This window comes from Hipposideros armiger, unplaced genomic scaffold (assembly GCF_001890085.2).
Source record: "Hipposideros armiger isolate ML-2016 unplaced genomic scaffold, ASM189008v1 scaffold_299, whole genome shotgun sequence".
Taxonomy (NCBI): domain Eukaryota; kingdom Metazoa; phylum Chordata; class Mammalia; order Chiroptera; family Hipposideridae; genus Hipposideros; species Hipposideros armiger.
The window spans coordinates 1,441,237-1,457,614 of record NW_017731649.1 but is presented as its reverse complement, the minus strand read 5'-3'; the positions used below and the strand labels follow the sequence as shown (position 1 = coordinate 1,457,614).

Genomic DNA, 16,378 nt, shown 5'->3' with positions numbered 1-16,378 from the left:
CTCTGCTCGCCACAGGCTAATGTAGGACATGTCACTCAGGTCATCTGAGCCCTGTGTCCCCATGTACAGAAGTGGGGACACGTTCTGTGACCTGTGCTGTGTGCCCATCTGTGGACATGAGCTTCCTGTCTTTACCCCAGCGGGCTGAGATCGCTGGCTTCGTACAGGTGGCAACCAGCATATCAGGGAAATCACTCCAGAGAGACTGCAATTAGAACAGACCTTGCAATTAGAAGTGACACGTAAGACTGGACCTTCCAGGACCTGAACACTCCGCAGTGACTTAACCAGCAGTACGAAGGCTGACGACGTCTGAGACGACCTGTGTTCTTTGCTGAAGGAAAGCCTGCTTATTGCAGTGTGGTCATTGTCACATGGAAGAGAACGTCACCTGCCACCTACTGACCCACAGGTAGAATGACAGGCGAGTTGCATGTCTTTCTCCACGACCTCATGTGAGGATCCGAGGCAACTTACATGAAAGGTAGAAGAAAAAATAGCCTATAGTAATTGATTTTCAAAAATGCCTTGAAAGAATGTAAAGAGTGGGCAACATGATTGATGCCCTATCTGACACAGCGTTAGAAAATATTCTGACATACAACAGAGTCGAAAGAGTTCTGCGGTAAACAGTTGACTTCCCGTTATTGAGATCCTACCATTAACACTTTGCCCCTCTCACATTATCACAGAATTTCCTGCCTCTCTCCCCCTCTGTCCACTCAGCAATCCATCTGACTTTTGATACATTTTAAACTGAACCTTACACATCAGCACGGCAGTGTCTACCGTACGTTGAACCTCTCACTAACATTTTAAAGCAGAATTTGTCTCCAGACCTTGTTTTTAATGGCATAGGAGCTCAGTGTGCTACACCACGATGTAATTAAGAAAAACTGTTTGTCTTAATTTTATGGCTTTTGGCTGAAACTGTACATAAGTGGTTAGCTGGATTGCTATAGGTTTAAAATAATGGGAAACGGATGTGTCAGTGACTTAGAGTGTAACTGAGAATGGTTCTTCCCCTTGGTGTGGCTGTGGGACTACTGGCCAGGCCCAGGAAATTACAGCAGAAATGAAAAATGTTAGCAAGCCATGCACTCTGAAAAGTCCCCGAAACATGTAGCTAACATATCTACGTCTGCATTTGCCCCCCAAACTCTCTCATCTTCCTTCCCAGAAAGAAGCATGTACCAGAGCAGTAGATGGCAGCTGTGATGTCTGGCGAGGCTCTTGGAAGCCTCGAAAGACAACCCTATTCCCCGAACTCCTTCACTTGTCTTTCTTCCCAGAAATGTTTACACCGTGTGGGGCAAGGAGCAGGTCATCTGTCATTACACCCCTGAGGATCGTCCGACTGACAGATGCTTGATCTGAATTCGCATTTTTTTGTGAAGTTACCCTGTGGTGACCAGCTGACAGCCCTCAGAGCTTTCCTTGTGGTTGCTGTGTGTGCAGCCCTGCAGCCGGGGACCCCACCCATTCATTGGTCAACCTCAGGGGGCCTCGTTCCCACACTGTTTGAACTCACGCTCTCATCTCATGGCTGGAGAAGTTGGACCCACTGGACAGCCCAGTATTTGGGGCCCAACGCCAATACTTACGGTTTTCTGTTTGTGACATGGCCAGGGATGTCTTGTTGGAGGACACAGTGGTCCTCCGGGTGGCCCAGTGTGTTTGCAAGGGTCCTCAAGATGAAGGAGACAAGTCACGGAATCAGGCTCATCTGTCTCTGGCTTTGCAGACAGAAAAAGGGGCCGTGGGCCAAGGGTGCGGTCAGCCCATAGTGGGAACGCGGCCCTGGTGACACCTGGCTCCCAGCACAATGAGACGCAGTTTGGGCTCTGACGCACAGGACTGCAGAGTGATGAATCGGTGGTGTTCTCGGCTGCTGAGTTTGTGGTCTTTGTTGTTGTGGGACAGCAGGAAGCCAAGCAGAGTGTGCACTGTCCCCAGGAGGGCGTTGTGCGCTGGCCGTACTCCAGCGCGCAGTGTTGAGCTTCAGTTTAGTGGCAGGACTTCCAAAGGCATAAATGGCACGTGACTCATGAGTCGCAGGTCTTGTCCCATTGTCTCCTCCACTCCTCCACCAGGGCCTGTGAGGCCTGCGTACTGCCTGTGCTCACTTTAGGCTTCAGATTCTGCCCTGAGTGCACCAGGCAGGCGGGGGCCACTGCGGGAAGCTGCCGCCTCTAAGCATATGTCCAGGAGCACCCAGGAGCTGGGAGCAGCGGTGTCCCAGAGCCAGCAGGTCCTGTGTGTCACTGACCCTCCTGGCCAGCCCGGGGATGCAGCATGGGAACTGAGGGTGTCAGCATGCAGGCGGGGACAGGTCCCTCCATGGTCAGGGGCTCGCTGTGGGCGGGGGCGGGACACTGGGATGGCTGCTGCCCTGCCGCCTGGGGTGCCGCCGAGCCCTCCGAGTCTCCAGGCTCGAGGTGGCTGCGGAGCCTTCAGGATCCCGGTGTGCGCATTGTCAGTGGAACAAGGAGCCTGTGTGCTGGCCACGGAGGCCCCTCATGGCGCTCCTCAGTGTCCCCCTGTCGCGGGCTTTCTCAGAACACGGTGAAGGAAAATGCCTGGCTGTCCTAGTTGGGGGCGGCACAGTGTGGGTACATCTGCAGCCTGACATCACAGCATCTGTGGGTTCTTTCTGGATGAGACCTAACAGTTCTGTCACATCGACCCATGCAGCACAGGCCACCCTGGGGCACAGCTTTGACCCAACCACTTGGCACCACGTGGACTGCTGGGCTTGCTGCCCAGGTGCCACTCGTGTTTCTACATCACAGACACTCGCCTGACTGTGTGCAGGCCTCCTTCTCCTGGCCTGGTACGTGCTGGTGACAGTAAAGGGGCAGTGCCCGAGGAGGAGGGCGCTCTCCAGCAAGGAGCTCTCACATGTGTCACTCAGCACTCCCCAGGGAAGGCTTAGCCGCGTTCCTGCTTAAGTTACTGTGAGTCCCTATCGATGTACCGCCGCTCATTCAAGAAAAGTGGCACGCTGTGTACACAACCTCCATTTCCACTCAGAAACGGACATTTCCCAGCGTCAGGGATCCTGTCGTGTGAGACAGCTGGCAGGACACAGCCACTGAAACAATCTGGATGTGTTCACACTTCTGTTTGACTTGTACGTGTGTGCTCACACGCGTATGTGTGCGTGCACTTGGTTCTATGCAGTGTTACTACTTGAAGTGAAAGATTGCAGTTCTATTCTGTTTTAACTACTACCTTCAATTTTGTAACTTACATACTTAGCTGTAACTTTTAATGGAAAAACTGAAGTTATTCTGTATCTGTTTCCTCCTGGACCAGAGTCAGGTCTTTCCAGGCTTACGTGGTGCAACAGGCATTTCTGTTACTGTCGTCCAGCGTTTTGTTATTTAGAGTTTCTGTCAAATTCTGTGTCACTTTTTCCTTGTATCTTATTTGTTCTAGGTTTTCCTCTCTTGCTGAAATATATCTTTTCATGTCTTTTTTCAGTAAGGTATTGAAAGTAAGAAATACTATCTCTTAGTTTTTGAAAGTGTCTTCATTTTGCCTTCACATTTAAGTGACAGTTTTGCTTGGTATAAATTAACATATTAACACATGTTAATATTAGTTGTAATATATTAACAGTTTGAAAATATTGCTTTATTGCCTTCTGATATCTACTGTTGCTGATGAGGAATTTGTCATCCTTTACCTCAATTGTCATTTCTTCAAAATTGCCTTTATTACTGTGTTCTAAATTCTATCATAATTTTGAATAATTCCAAAGTTTGGATGATTCTTTAATATTATATCCCAGTAAAATAGTTCTTCCTTCAAATGTGTTTTGTGTAGGCAGTGTTCTGCCTTTGTTATTCAATTGCATTTTTTATTTCCAATACATTCTTTAACATATCCATCTTCTTATATTTCATTACAATTTGTAAAATAATTTCTTATTTTTATTTGGCTTTTGTCCATTCATCTCTTTTAAAATTATTCTTCAGACTGTGTTTTTTATTGCAAATTCATCTGCAGTTACCTCCCTCTTGTCATTCGGTGTTCTATCTTGTAGCATTCGGTGTAAATATGTGTTTTCGTTTTACAGGTTCATTTTCAGCTGAGCGCCCCACTTAGTTTCTCCCCCTTTCTCTCCACTTCTCTCTCCCTTAGTCTGCACTTCGCAGTTGCTTCCTCCCAAACTCATTGGGCCTCAGTGCAGGGCCTTGGAGCCATGTCTCCTACCCCTTGATGTGAGGACACCGAGTTCTTGACATCTCGCCACTGGGCAGCCTGTCACGAACTTGTCCTTTGATGAATTTTGTGTCCCCCAGGCCTGTATTGAGTATAAGCTGCAATTGCAGTATACAATGCCACCTCTTTTCCAGAACAGGGGCACCCCGCCATTTCCAGCTCCAGTTGTTTTGTGGAACGCCCACTTCCTGTTGTGGAACACCCACTTCCTGTTGTGGAACACCCACTTCCTGTTGTGGAACACCCACTTCCTGTTGCGGAACGCCCACTTCCTGTTGTGGAACACCCACTTCCTGTTGTGGAACGCCCACTTCCTGCCACAGACCAGTGAGCCCAGCGTTTCATGTGTCACGCTATTTCTGTTTGTGGAGAAAGTTTCTTGTTTGGCGCCTGGCTATGTCAGTTTATTTTTCTTGTTACACTTTCTGTGTAATTTCTATATGTTTGAAATACAGGAGAGGCCTCATAGCAGGAATTAAACATTTGACCTCAGCTAGGGGCTCTGGGGCCGTGAGGAGGCTCCGTTCGTGACGGCACACCTGGGGGGTCACCGCCGTCCGGCGCTTGCGCAGCGTTGCATTTTCCCGGGCGGTCAGTGGGAGGCGGGCAGTTTAAAACCACCCATGAAAAGCCGTTTGGCAGCTGAGGAGCTGAGCCGGGCCCTGTCACAGCACAGGGGACGTTTCAGGTCTGAGGCTGTGACGCTTCATTCTCGGGAGGTTTCTGGGCCGTGAGAACAGCCGCAGGTCTTCAGAGGCACAGGAGTGACAGAGACGCCACTCACACGTCTGTCCCCCACCAGAACGGGGACACCGTGTGGTCCTGCCAGCCCTTCGGTCCTCGGGGTGCCCGGAAGGAAAGCGTGCGCGGGGCACGTGTGCAGACTCAGCGTGGGGACAGCGACCGACCGGCCGGCCACCTCACTGCCGTCCACAGGCCAGCTGGAGCCGTCACAAAGGGCTTTGGTGGGTGTGCGGTTCCTGCCCCGACAGGCGTTTCCCACGCAGCCATCGCTGTGTGCTGACACCAGCATTAGTGACATTTTCGAGCACTTGCGCTGCCACCCGTGGGGTTTCCTGTAGCTCCCAAAGCGTCTGGGGCACAGCTGCCCCATTATGTCAACCTGGCCCTCCCCGTCTGCTCCTGGGTGACCGCCAGCCCTGGTGCCACCTGCCTGCAGGAGCTCCCCGGCGCAGGCCCAACGCTTTCCCATAGGGATGCAGGAAGGACATGCTGTGCTCCGCCCTTGCTGGGACTCCTGGCCGGAGGGCTCTGTGCTGAGGAAATCCACGGGGCCCTTGACGGCAGCTCGTGCTCTGAGACCCTGGCCTCCAGCCCCTGCAGGACTGACACTCCCTGGTTCACTGGTGGGGCACTACGTGTCCAGAACTGTCCCCCTGGGCAGGCCCTTGTGTCCAGGCCGCTGGTGCCGACAGAAAGGTGCACTTAACGTGGGGTTTGTGAAGTTGATTTACTGGAACAGCTTGGGGGAGGCTGGAGCATGGAACTCCAGATCTCCCACACGTTGGACGTCAGCGCATTTAAGTGCGGTTGGGATATTTATCCTGGGTTAGAGACATTTGAGGAGTAAAGGAATTACGAATTTCAGTCTTTGGCTGCACACTGCGGCCGTCTGCCCGGATTTCAGAAACTGGTGCCCAGGCCATCCCGGAAACCCTGAGTTGACTGATGGGGGAGGGCCCGGTCAGTAGCCGGCTGCCTTCTGTGAAGCCGAGGGGCGTGGTGGAGGCTGACGCGCTGCTCTGCTCTGACGTGCACATGCCTCTGCAGACAGGCTGCCTGCATACTGCGGCGGATACCATGCATCGTGGTGTTTTCTCTTCTGCAACCTGCAGACGAAACGGGAGGCCATTTGGGCTGAAACAGGGATGGTGGGACATTCTCCCTTCCTCTGCCACCATGGCCCATTTCCAAACATTTTCAAACATGAACCCGTTGCAAATCTTTGCACTTTCTGCCTCTGTCAAGACCGTCCTGTGTGAGATACTGTCCAAGGTTTCCACAGCAGAGGCGACACCACACAGCCTGTTAATGAGAAGAAATTAACACAAATGCCTACGCAGGGGGTGCCAGGTCCTCATCCAGCTCTGCAACTTTTCACAAACCTGCTTGATGCGTCAGCGTCAGCATCGGGACATAAAACACAGCTGGACTTCTAAGGTTGCCTTGACCTGAAATCGTGCAGCCTGAGTCAGTGGTCATATGTCAGCAGACGCAGACGTTGAGAATTTATGAAGGATTTGACCAAGGGAAATGAGAAAATAATATGGGCGTAAAATGCTTTATATTCAGGAGCTTAAAACGTCATGACACTGATTTCCCGTAAGCTTCAGAACCAGGTCACCTGTAGGAGCAGCTCCTGCAAAACGGGGCCTGAGACAATTAGGGACAGACCTAGACAGTCCGTAGTGAATGCACCCTGTGCGTTACCTACAGTCCTTCACACACATATGTGCCAAACACGTAAACACGGCGTCCACCCTGAAGCATGACTATGTCCCCATTTGACAGGTGGGGACACTGAGGCACAGACAGACCAGACAGCTACCTGCAGTTCCATCACTAGTAGCTGGGCCAGTCGCCTGTCGGTCTGGCCGTTTTTACTTCCATCACTGTGAAATCGTGGTCGTTTTCTTGCTTTTACTCCCTACAAGCCTCTAAGTTTATTTCACAAGGTTAAAAAAAGGAGATAGCCTTGGAGTGTTCTCTTTCTGGTTATGTGCCAACTACAAAACAAACCAAATTCAGAAGCATCATTGGACGAGGGAGTTTAATAAGGGGACTTAAAAACCAGCGCTGTACATGTAAGATGTACATGCAAGCTGTACATGCAGAGAAGGGTGACCTGCATGGCCACATGTGACACTGACATGTCACTGTCTTTTGCTGCCCACTGTCGCCTTTGGTGCAACCGTGTAAGGACAGTAGCATTGAATATAGCCTTAAAGTCCTGCCTCAGGGAAGATTTAGAAGTTCGCTCTCATTCTAAATTTATTTTTTTGATAGATGAAGCTGAACAGAAATTTCAGAGTTTCCTTCCTTCCCACAGAGACAGGCGAGCTCTGGCTTCCGTCACGCACGCAGGTCACCTTGGCTGGCCAGCCACACGGCCCTGGGCCTGTGTGTCACCAGGCAGGGGCCCCCGCTGTACAATTAAGCAGTGACCCATGTTTCTCTTCACTCTAACGACATGCGGGCTTTCACCCCTTCCCGCCCGTCCAGTGAAATGCAGTGTTCATGACCAGGGCCATCTCCATGTTACAGGAATTATGGGAAGTGCATCTCTTCAGCGGCTGTGCTTTTATATCCCATGTCCCTGTGATGTCTTCATTATCTCTAGCTGCGAGACATGAAGAGAGGCTTTCAGAGCACAGAGAGTAATGCGCCTTTGGGAATAAAGGGTTCCTCTGTTGGGATGAATTTCAAATCAAATAGTTTTAAGCAAATTAGACTACACATACTTTTTAAAATACCATTTTCATCAATTTTTCTTAAGACCCCAAACTGTTAACTATCATCGAAAGAGATTTACTCTGCATTGCTCTGAGTCCACGCGATAACTTTTCTCGTGTTTTGCAAAGACGCTGTCAGTGTGGGGATTCATTATGTTTAGGAAAGACATCTCATGAAAGAATAGTTCGTGGATAACCCCAGGTCAAAAAATAAAATGCACCTTAGGCCACGTCCATGCAGGAGAAGTGTACACGGGAAACTTCTGGATTTTATTGGCGCGACCCTTGTCGGTTCCCCTGGATCACACTCCCCTCATTCCCTGTCCTACTCGGGCGTCACTCACGGATTCATCACCCTTCACGAGCACGTGGGCCCCGTCTTCCAGGCGTGCCAGCCCTCGCGTCAGGGGAGGCCTGAAGGGGGCCGGCGCAACAGGCCACTCGAGGGCGGGACTCGGCGTGAAGCCCAGCAGGGAGGGGGGCGCTTTGCCCTCTGCTGCGAGTGCACGCACCTGCCCTGTGACATGGGGCCTGTGCGAGTCCACAGACAGGCCTGGACTCCTGATGGCACCTCCTTCCCTTGTCATCAAAGCAGAGAAGTGTGCTTGTGGTCACGAGGCCGGTGATGCTTACGCCACAGGTGACTGGTCACTGCAGCTGCCTTTCTAGGGGCTCAGCTGTGTTCACTTGGTTCCCAGATGGGCGCTGTTTTGATCCCCATTTATAGGTAAAGAAGGCAGCAGCAGTCACGTAACCGTGCTCCACTTTATAGATGGAACCCTGAGGCACGGGAGGTTGCATGACCTCACTGATGACACAGCTGTGGCTCCCGCCCAGGCAGCCTCTGCTGCCTTCTGTCCCTGGTGGGCCAGGTGCATTTTGTATCAGAAATGAGGAAACCGCAAAGGTTCTGAAGAATCTTGAGTTTGCAGAAAGTGGGTGACGTCAGAACTGTTTAGACAGTAAAAGACTGGGCAGAGCTGTTGCCTCCCTGAGACGTGGAAGACGGCTGCTGGTGAGTAACAAAACGGGCCCAATGCTCGTCAAAACAGAGAGAAAGGGGACGCTTAAAAGTTGTCTCCTGATGGAGGAGATAGGACAGGTGTGATGTTTGACGATTACTAGGGAAGTAAGGAATAGAAACATTTAGCAGTTTAGCAACCGGTGTCATTAGAATTCAGTTCATGAGTCAGCTGCATCACAAGTGTGAGTGAACCCTGGCACTTAGGACATAGAACTTGGCCGATTTTTTCCATGTTCCTCATGACTGCTAGAGATGGAAACCAATTTTTTTCCCCATTTGGTTGTTAATTGTTGTTTTTCAGAATTACTTCGTTGTGTGCATATAAGGCATGTGAAATTGAAAAAATAGGCTTTTTCATGCTTTGGGCATTCAGACACCTAGAGTTTTATAATATTGTGTTTATGGCATAGGCTCTTAATTATTCAAATGAAACATTACTGTACAATTAAGCCTCACTTACCCCGGTGTACGCACATCATATTTGCAGCTAAATAATGGAGTTATGTGGCTTAGAATGCAAAGGCTCACTTCTTTCCTCAGTAGGGATTTTGGACATGATTAACTTTGAATAATATTTTGCCATCTCCTATTGTCTGCACTCCTTTGTCCAACATGATAGAAGTTATTATTTTTTAAAATTAAGGTTCATTGATGCATAATTTACATATAGAGGAGTTCACCTCTTGTGGTGATCAGTTAATGAAAGCTTACACATGTACACGGTCATACGACCTCCCCGCAGGCAAGACGGACACTAGGTCCTGCCCAGGTGCCACTGCAGTCAGGATGGCCCTGTCCCCCTCCCCAGAGGCCTCATGAGCCCCTCCACAGTCAGCTCCCTCTCCCCCACCAGCCAACAATTTTATTTCTGTCCCTCTATGGTCTTCTCAAGAAGCCATATAAATTGAATATTATAGTATGTGTTTAATGTATGGATTTTTTCACTCATCATAATGCTTTCTGAGACTTTTTCACATTGCTGCATGTGTCAGAAGTTTGTCCCGTTGTGGGACCTCACAGTTTGTGTGCACACCCATCAGCCTGTGGACGTTTTGGTCGTCTCCAGGTTTTGTCTGTTATGAACAAAGCTACTAGAAGCATTCATGAACAGCACTTTGTGAGAACATGTTTTTATTTTTCTGGTATCGATAGTTACATGTCTGATTTCTGGGTCACATGTGAAGTGTATGTTTTACTTTATAAGAAACTGAAACTGTTTTAGAAGTGATCATGTAATTTGACTTCCTACCAGCAATGCGTGAGCATTATGCTTGTTTCACATTGAGGGCAGGGTATTTTTTTTATTCTAACACCAGCTAAATATAGTTCAGAAAAGTGATTATAGGGAAATTTAGTTATGAACTTGTATGAAACCTGTGTGAATCCTAATGAAACACGAGTTGACTGAATTCAACTGTGTAGTTAAAAATGCATCTTGACTATCCCCAAATGCCAAATTGGTTCACTATAAAAAAATCCAATAACTTAATTTACTACTTTGATAAAAAGAAAATAGTTTGTGTTATGTTAGTAGATGCAGAAAAAGCATTTAAGTCCATTACTCTTCAAGGTTTTTTTTAAAAAAGGAAATCTAACAAAGTAGGAATAGAAAGAAGTTTCTAATCTGGTAAAGATTATATGCCAAAATATATTGCAGATATAATACTTCATGGAGGAATGTTATATGCACACTCTTTAAGATCAGGAATGTGACTAGGGTACCTACTCTTATTTAAGTCCTGTTAACATAATCCTGGAGATCCAAGTTGATAAAAGAAAAAAAGGAAAGAAAAATAGAGTGAAAGGCTTGGAAGAGAAGAGACAAAACTCATTATTTGCTGATGATTTGACTCATTTAACTGGAATGTAATATCTAGCTACAACAATCAATACACCAATAATAACTAACTAAACTTAAATAAGATTTCCATCATAGTAGCAAATAACACTTGAAAGTAAGAAAAACAAGTAACTGTGTTCAGGAAAACTTTAAAACTCTAATAAGCTGCATAGAAGAGGATCTGAGGAATACTACTATTATTCCATGTCCTCCCATAATTTAAGTTACATCTCAATATTATAAGGATGCTGATTCTTCACTAATTTGTACATTTATTGCAATCTCAATCAAAATTCTAGTAGGGTTCAATAAATTTATTCCAAAAAATGTAATGTAGAAAAAGATTCATAAAAGCCCAAGTTAACTTCATGTTTTCTCTATTAGATAGTAAGAAGTACTTCAAAATCACAGAAATAAAAGCAATGTGATATTGGTTCAAGAACTTAAATTAAGCTAGAGGACTATCATAGAGAATTCAGAGATGACCAGTGTATGTTTGGGGGCTTAATACATATTAAATATGACACCACGAAACAATGAGGAAAAGATGGGCTATTTGCTGCAATGTTTAGGAAAAGATGGCTCTCTATTTGAGGAAAAAAATGTTTTTCTATTTAAACATGCACATTTCTGGTGATTTAAATATGTAAATGTGAAAGGTAAAACTGTAAGTAAGTAGACTCAATTGCGGGAGAATAGCTTTGTGACCTGTGCTTGGGAAAGACTTCGCAAACAAAATGAAAAGTGTGAAACATGAAACAGAAAATTTGGTGAATTTATTTTTATCAACATTAAAGATTTATTTTCAATGAAGGACTCCATGACAAAGTTAATAGCTGATAGTAATATTTAAAACTGAAAAATGAGTCATACATAAAAAAGTGGGCCTGTTTTAGTGTCGCCGCCTGTGCCTCACCTCACCCTAACTGAACACAAATCTCCATGAGTAGGGCTGGGCGCTGGAACCCACTCCGTTGTGGTAGAGATTCAGAACGAAGCTCACCAGTTGAGAAAGATTATTATGTGTGCTGTTCTGGAAATTTACTATAAATTTAGGTGTAGGTTTATTATTATTTGTCTTTCCTGGAGCTAATTTTGCTCCCTCAGTGACAATTTGATTTTTCTCTAACTCTGCATACTCATAATTCTAGCGTTTATCCCTTCAAATGCTCCTGTTCTCCATTCTCACTGTTATCTCCTTCTAGAACTCCTACTAAATGGTTACTGGGTGTAGTCTGTCATCTAAACTCTCTTTCACAATTTCCATCCTTTCAGCTCAATCAGTTCTGGATGATTTCTTCATATCTGTTTTCTAGTTCACTAACTCTTCAGCTATTTCTAATCAGCGTGTAATCAATTAGTTGAATGTTTATATTCAATGACTCTACTCTTATGTAGTTTCACTTTGGTTCTTTTTAATTTTCCAGCTCTTTATTGGAGCACCTTTTTCTTTTATTATGTTTCTAATCATTTTCAACATACTTAGTGGAAGACTGTATATGATGGCTCTATTGTCTAAAGTTTTTAGTACTCTATTTCTGCTGCTTTTGTGTCCATTAACAATAATTCATTGGGAAACACCCTGAGATGCCCTTCAGCAGGGTTGGTCCTGAGGGTCCTGTGTAGCTTTAGTTGAAGGGGTGGCCCAGGGTGGTCACAGTTTTCCTCTACCAGGTGCTCTGGGAACATTAGTAGCTGAGATTGCATTTCTTGTTTTTGTTAATTACATGACTGGGTATTATGTGTCACATAACATGAGTTAAAACTCAGACTCTTATAAGGGATTTCCTTATCTCAGGCTAGGATGTCCTGTCTCCTGTGGCACCTGGGTGGTCTTTCTGGTCCATGCATCACTCAAGTTCAAACACATGAATCTTCTGGCTTTGTCCAGGCTCCTCCGGCCCAGTACCCTTCCTCGTGAGACCCCAAATCCTCATCTCCTGCATTCCCGTGGCCAGTGCAACCCAAGTCCCACTCCCCCTCACCACCCTTTCTAAACAAAATAAACAAACCAAACTAGAAATCAGTGATTTGCCCAAGGCAGACAGAGTGTGACCTCATAAACTTATTCTCTAGCTTTCAGTCATTTTGTGATTTTTGCCCTATTTTCTTACCAGCTCAACTATATACATTAATGAGTCCTGCAAAAGCCTCAGAATTGCCTTTTCAACAATAACTTCCCTGGAGTTTGCAATCTGCAACAGCAAACTAAATATCCCTACTTTAGGTGAAATCAAACCATCCGCTCTAATGGGATATCCTAATTTCCTTTTAGGAAAAGAATAATTTCTGTTCCTCATACTTTGTCTTTCAGCCTCGCTGATTTCTGGGAAACTTCCATCCACATGGTTATCCCACGAGCCTCAGGTAGCTGAGCACCTGACCCCACTTGGGCCACATTTTGAAAATGAAACTGAGAGGGAGCAGTGATTGATGCTGAAACCTGGTGGCTTAAGTGGTCTCAGGTTTTTGTTGCTGTTTGTTTTATTTGTTTTGTTTTGTTTTTCTGACCATGTGGACCAGAGAATTAGAAACACATGGTTTCTAAAGAAAAAGAAGAATAAAGAAAACATATAAGACAGAGCAGACCCAGGTAATGACAGAAGTGTCCTGGTGACATTTAAGTCTATGGCTTTGGGTTTTCTGGCTCCAAAACCCACTTTTGCCCTTCAGCCCCTCAGACATTCCAGTGACCATAGAGTGAAACACCTTTCTCTAAACAAGTCTCAGTCGGGCTCTGTCCCTCGCAGCCAGGAATGTCATATCCTCTGAATGCTCACAGCAACTCCTCAGTCCTCTTCATAGAGACTTCGGGAGGATGTCCACTCTCCCCATCTGTGTTGCATTTTGTCACCTGGCTCCAAAAGGACTCATTTCATGTCTCTATGTCCTTAAAAAGGTCTCACTTAAAGCTGACGGTTTCCCTGTCTTCCTGTGACTCAGTTTTCTGTGACACTCCAAGCAGCCTTTCCCCTGCTGCCTTTTCCTCTCTTCAGCTACCAAGTGGTAGCTGCTCCACAGAAACCTGGAAACATACAGCATACGAGGTCTGACAATTAAGTCCACAAACTCATCCTAGAAAAAGTGCTACATCCCTCATTGCTGAATGTCACTACGGTCACCTTCGAAGTACTCCCCTTGGGAAGCTATGCACCGATGCCAGTGCCTAGTCCACACTTCAAAGCAATTTTGGAACTCTTTTTCTGGAATGGCCATCAGAGCTGTCATCGTATTACCCTTGATGTTCTGAATGTCATCAAAATGTCTTCCTTTCAATATTTCCTTTATCTTTGGGTAAAGAAAGAAGTCACTGGGGGCCAGATCAAGTGAGTAAGGAGGCTGTTCCAATACAGTTATTTGCTTACTGGCTAAAAACTCCCTCACAGACAGTGCTGTGTGAGCTGGTGCATTGTCGTGATGCAAGGGCCATGAATTGTTGGCGAAAAGTTCAGTTCCTTTTCGTGTAACTTTTTCCTGCAGCCATTTCAGTAGTTCCAAATAGTAAACTTGGTTAACTGTTTGTCTAGTTGGTACAAATTCATAATGAATAATCCCTCTGATATCAAAAAGGTTAGCAACATCGTTGCAACAAGTTCACGAACTTAATGGTCAGATCTCATGTATTCCGTTTATGTCGATGAAGGTCTGATATTAAAAGTCAGATTCCTAGCCAAATTAAAGATAAATTCTGGTGAAAGAGAACTGATGTGTTCATTGCTTTGTTGCTTTTCTTTTTTCTTAGTGATTCAAGAGTTTGGAAATAGCAGTGCCTCAGCTGTCTGAATATTATTTTTATGTTGTTTCAAGATTTGTTCTGAAAAGGGGTTATTAGTGTTCTAAGACATCATTAGTAGGAGATTTGCAGCAGTTTTGCAGACTGAGTTATTTAGAACAGATAAACCTCACTTTTAAAAGGCATGGATGTATGTGGTTTATCGTCGTTGTCTGTGATACAGTCCAATTGAAGAAAAATTTACAACAAATTTGACATGTCCATGAGTGTAAAATTATTTGGGGACTTACAAATAAACACAGCTGTGCTCCACCATGAAATCTGACGTTGCTTTCGCCTTTTCTTTGAACTAAGAACTAAGACCCCTCCCCACCCAAAAAAAGAAAATCTGCAAGGTGAGCATCAGTTTGTTACTCTTAGGACTGTGGAAGTGGTAACTCAGTGTGAACTCACCCCAATCGGATTTACCTGTATGTACCTGTCGTGACCGGTTCCATGGTGACGCTAATGCTTGTAGATGCTTTGGTGTCTGGCTCTGACGGTACTTCACCTGCATGAGCCGCTTCGTCCTCGCACCTCCTCTGCAGGCGGCTTTCCTTCCCCAGAATTATCACGTGGTGTTTACCCAAGCCGATGTGGCGAGAACTCAAGTGACTTGTCCGGATCACACAGCAAACACGTGGAAGAACCAGGGTTTGACTCCACATCTGTTTCATAATCACCACACTGAAAACTCTGGGAGGTATTTAAAATTTCAGCCAAATAATAAAAGTTCTAGATTCTTCTCTGTGTTGCTTCTAATAGCTTTCCGGGTCTCTGGTAGTGTAGGACATTCGTGTCTGTGCCCGCGTCCTCATCTGCGTCTGTGTCCTATCCGCCTATGTCGGCACCAGTATAGGGACCCAGCCGGGGCCCCGCTCAGACTGCAGCGCGCTGGCACTCGCCCGTGTAGCCCCAGTTCCGACGTTGCTGAGAAGTAGGTCAAGGACAAGCACTGGGAACCACCGTGACCGGCGGGTGGAAGTCCCATGGAGCCGCCCTCTGCGACACTGAGGGTGCTGGCACTGTCCCGAACTCACTGTTCCCGTGTCACTGGCTCCTGGGGGCTGTGCGGGGGCAGCCAAGCTGGACCCTCAGAGCGAGTGGCAGGCAGGAGCCACGCTGAGCTGCCCCCACCCTGGGCACGACGGGGGGAGGAGGACCGTGAAGCCGCAAGCTCTGGGCTACTTCAGGCCCCGTGGGAAAGGACAGGAAGCCACAGTGCAGTGGTTTGTCCCTTAGCCCCCAGGACTGGAGAGCAGGCGGGCGCCTGCAGTGTAGACAGGCTCTGACCAAGGCACAGAAAGTGCTAGAATGGCCGGGGAAAGTCGTTTGAATCAGTTGCTAAGAATGGCTGTCGCACACATGGAGTGATGGTTTCTAACACACTTTGTTCTCTGGTTCAGAAAGTCGCAAAGGAGGAAATCGTGCACCGTGAGCCCACGTCTCCCTTAGGGTTCTCAGTCGGTGACGGTGACTGAAACCATGTTGTGTTATATTCTTCGTCACAGCTCGCGACGGCCACCTTGGATGGCAAGCTTCAGCTGTTTGTGGCCGAGTGACCGCGGATGTGTGGTGGGCCCAGGCCGCCGGGACCAGCAACGTGAGGACAGAGGGTTTCATGGCTCGGCCAGTGCCTCCGGCCTCTGGCTTCCCAAGCTGCTCGGCTGTGTTGGTGTCACACTCATGTCCATGAGCCTCCTGCTCCTCAAAAGGCCCCTGTGGGACCCAGCCCTCTGCACAGAGTGTGGTGACGTGAAGCAGAATGTTCTTGAATAAAAAGCATAGTGCTTGTTCCACGGCCTGGATTTTGCTGAGGGTGGCGGGGACTTCGCTTCGGGCGGTAGACACACAGTGGTGGTGGTCGGGGAGGGGGGGGGCGCCCTAACTGGTGCCCTGGCTTCACTTGGTGAACCGGCCTCTGCCCAGGGCCCTCTCTTCACACAGTTTGCTTCTGGGTCCTCCTCCCACGGCGATGGCCGAAACAACAAGGCTGAGTCCAGCTGCCTCTTCAGGGACAAATAGCTGTCCTGGGAATC

General features: G+C 47.2%; 1 protein-coding gene across 1 annotated transcript in view; it reads left to right on the top strand.

The window, feature by feature from the left end:
• The window catches only part of WDR27 (WD repeat domain 27), a 132,784-nt gene extending 116,648 nt beyond the window's left edge, over positions 1-16,136 (top strand). The window contains exon 25 of the mRNA XM_019659497.1: positions 15,851-16,136. Within this exon, the coding sequence (XP_019515042.1) occupies positions 15,851-15,901 (51 nt within the window). The 3' untranslated portion in view covers positions 15,902-16,136. The remainder of the gene's footprint in view (positions 1-15,850) is intronic.
• The last annotated feature ends 242 nt before the right edge of the window (positions 16,137-16,378 follow it).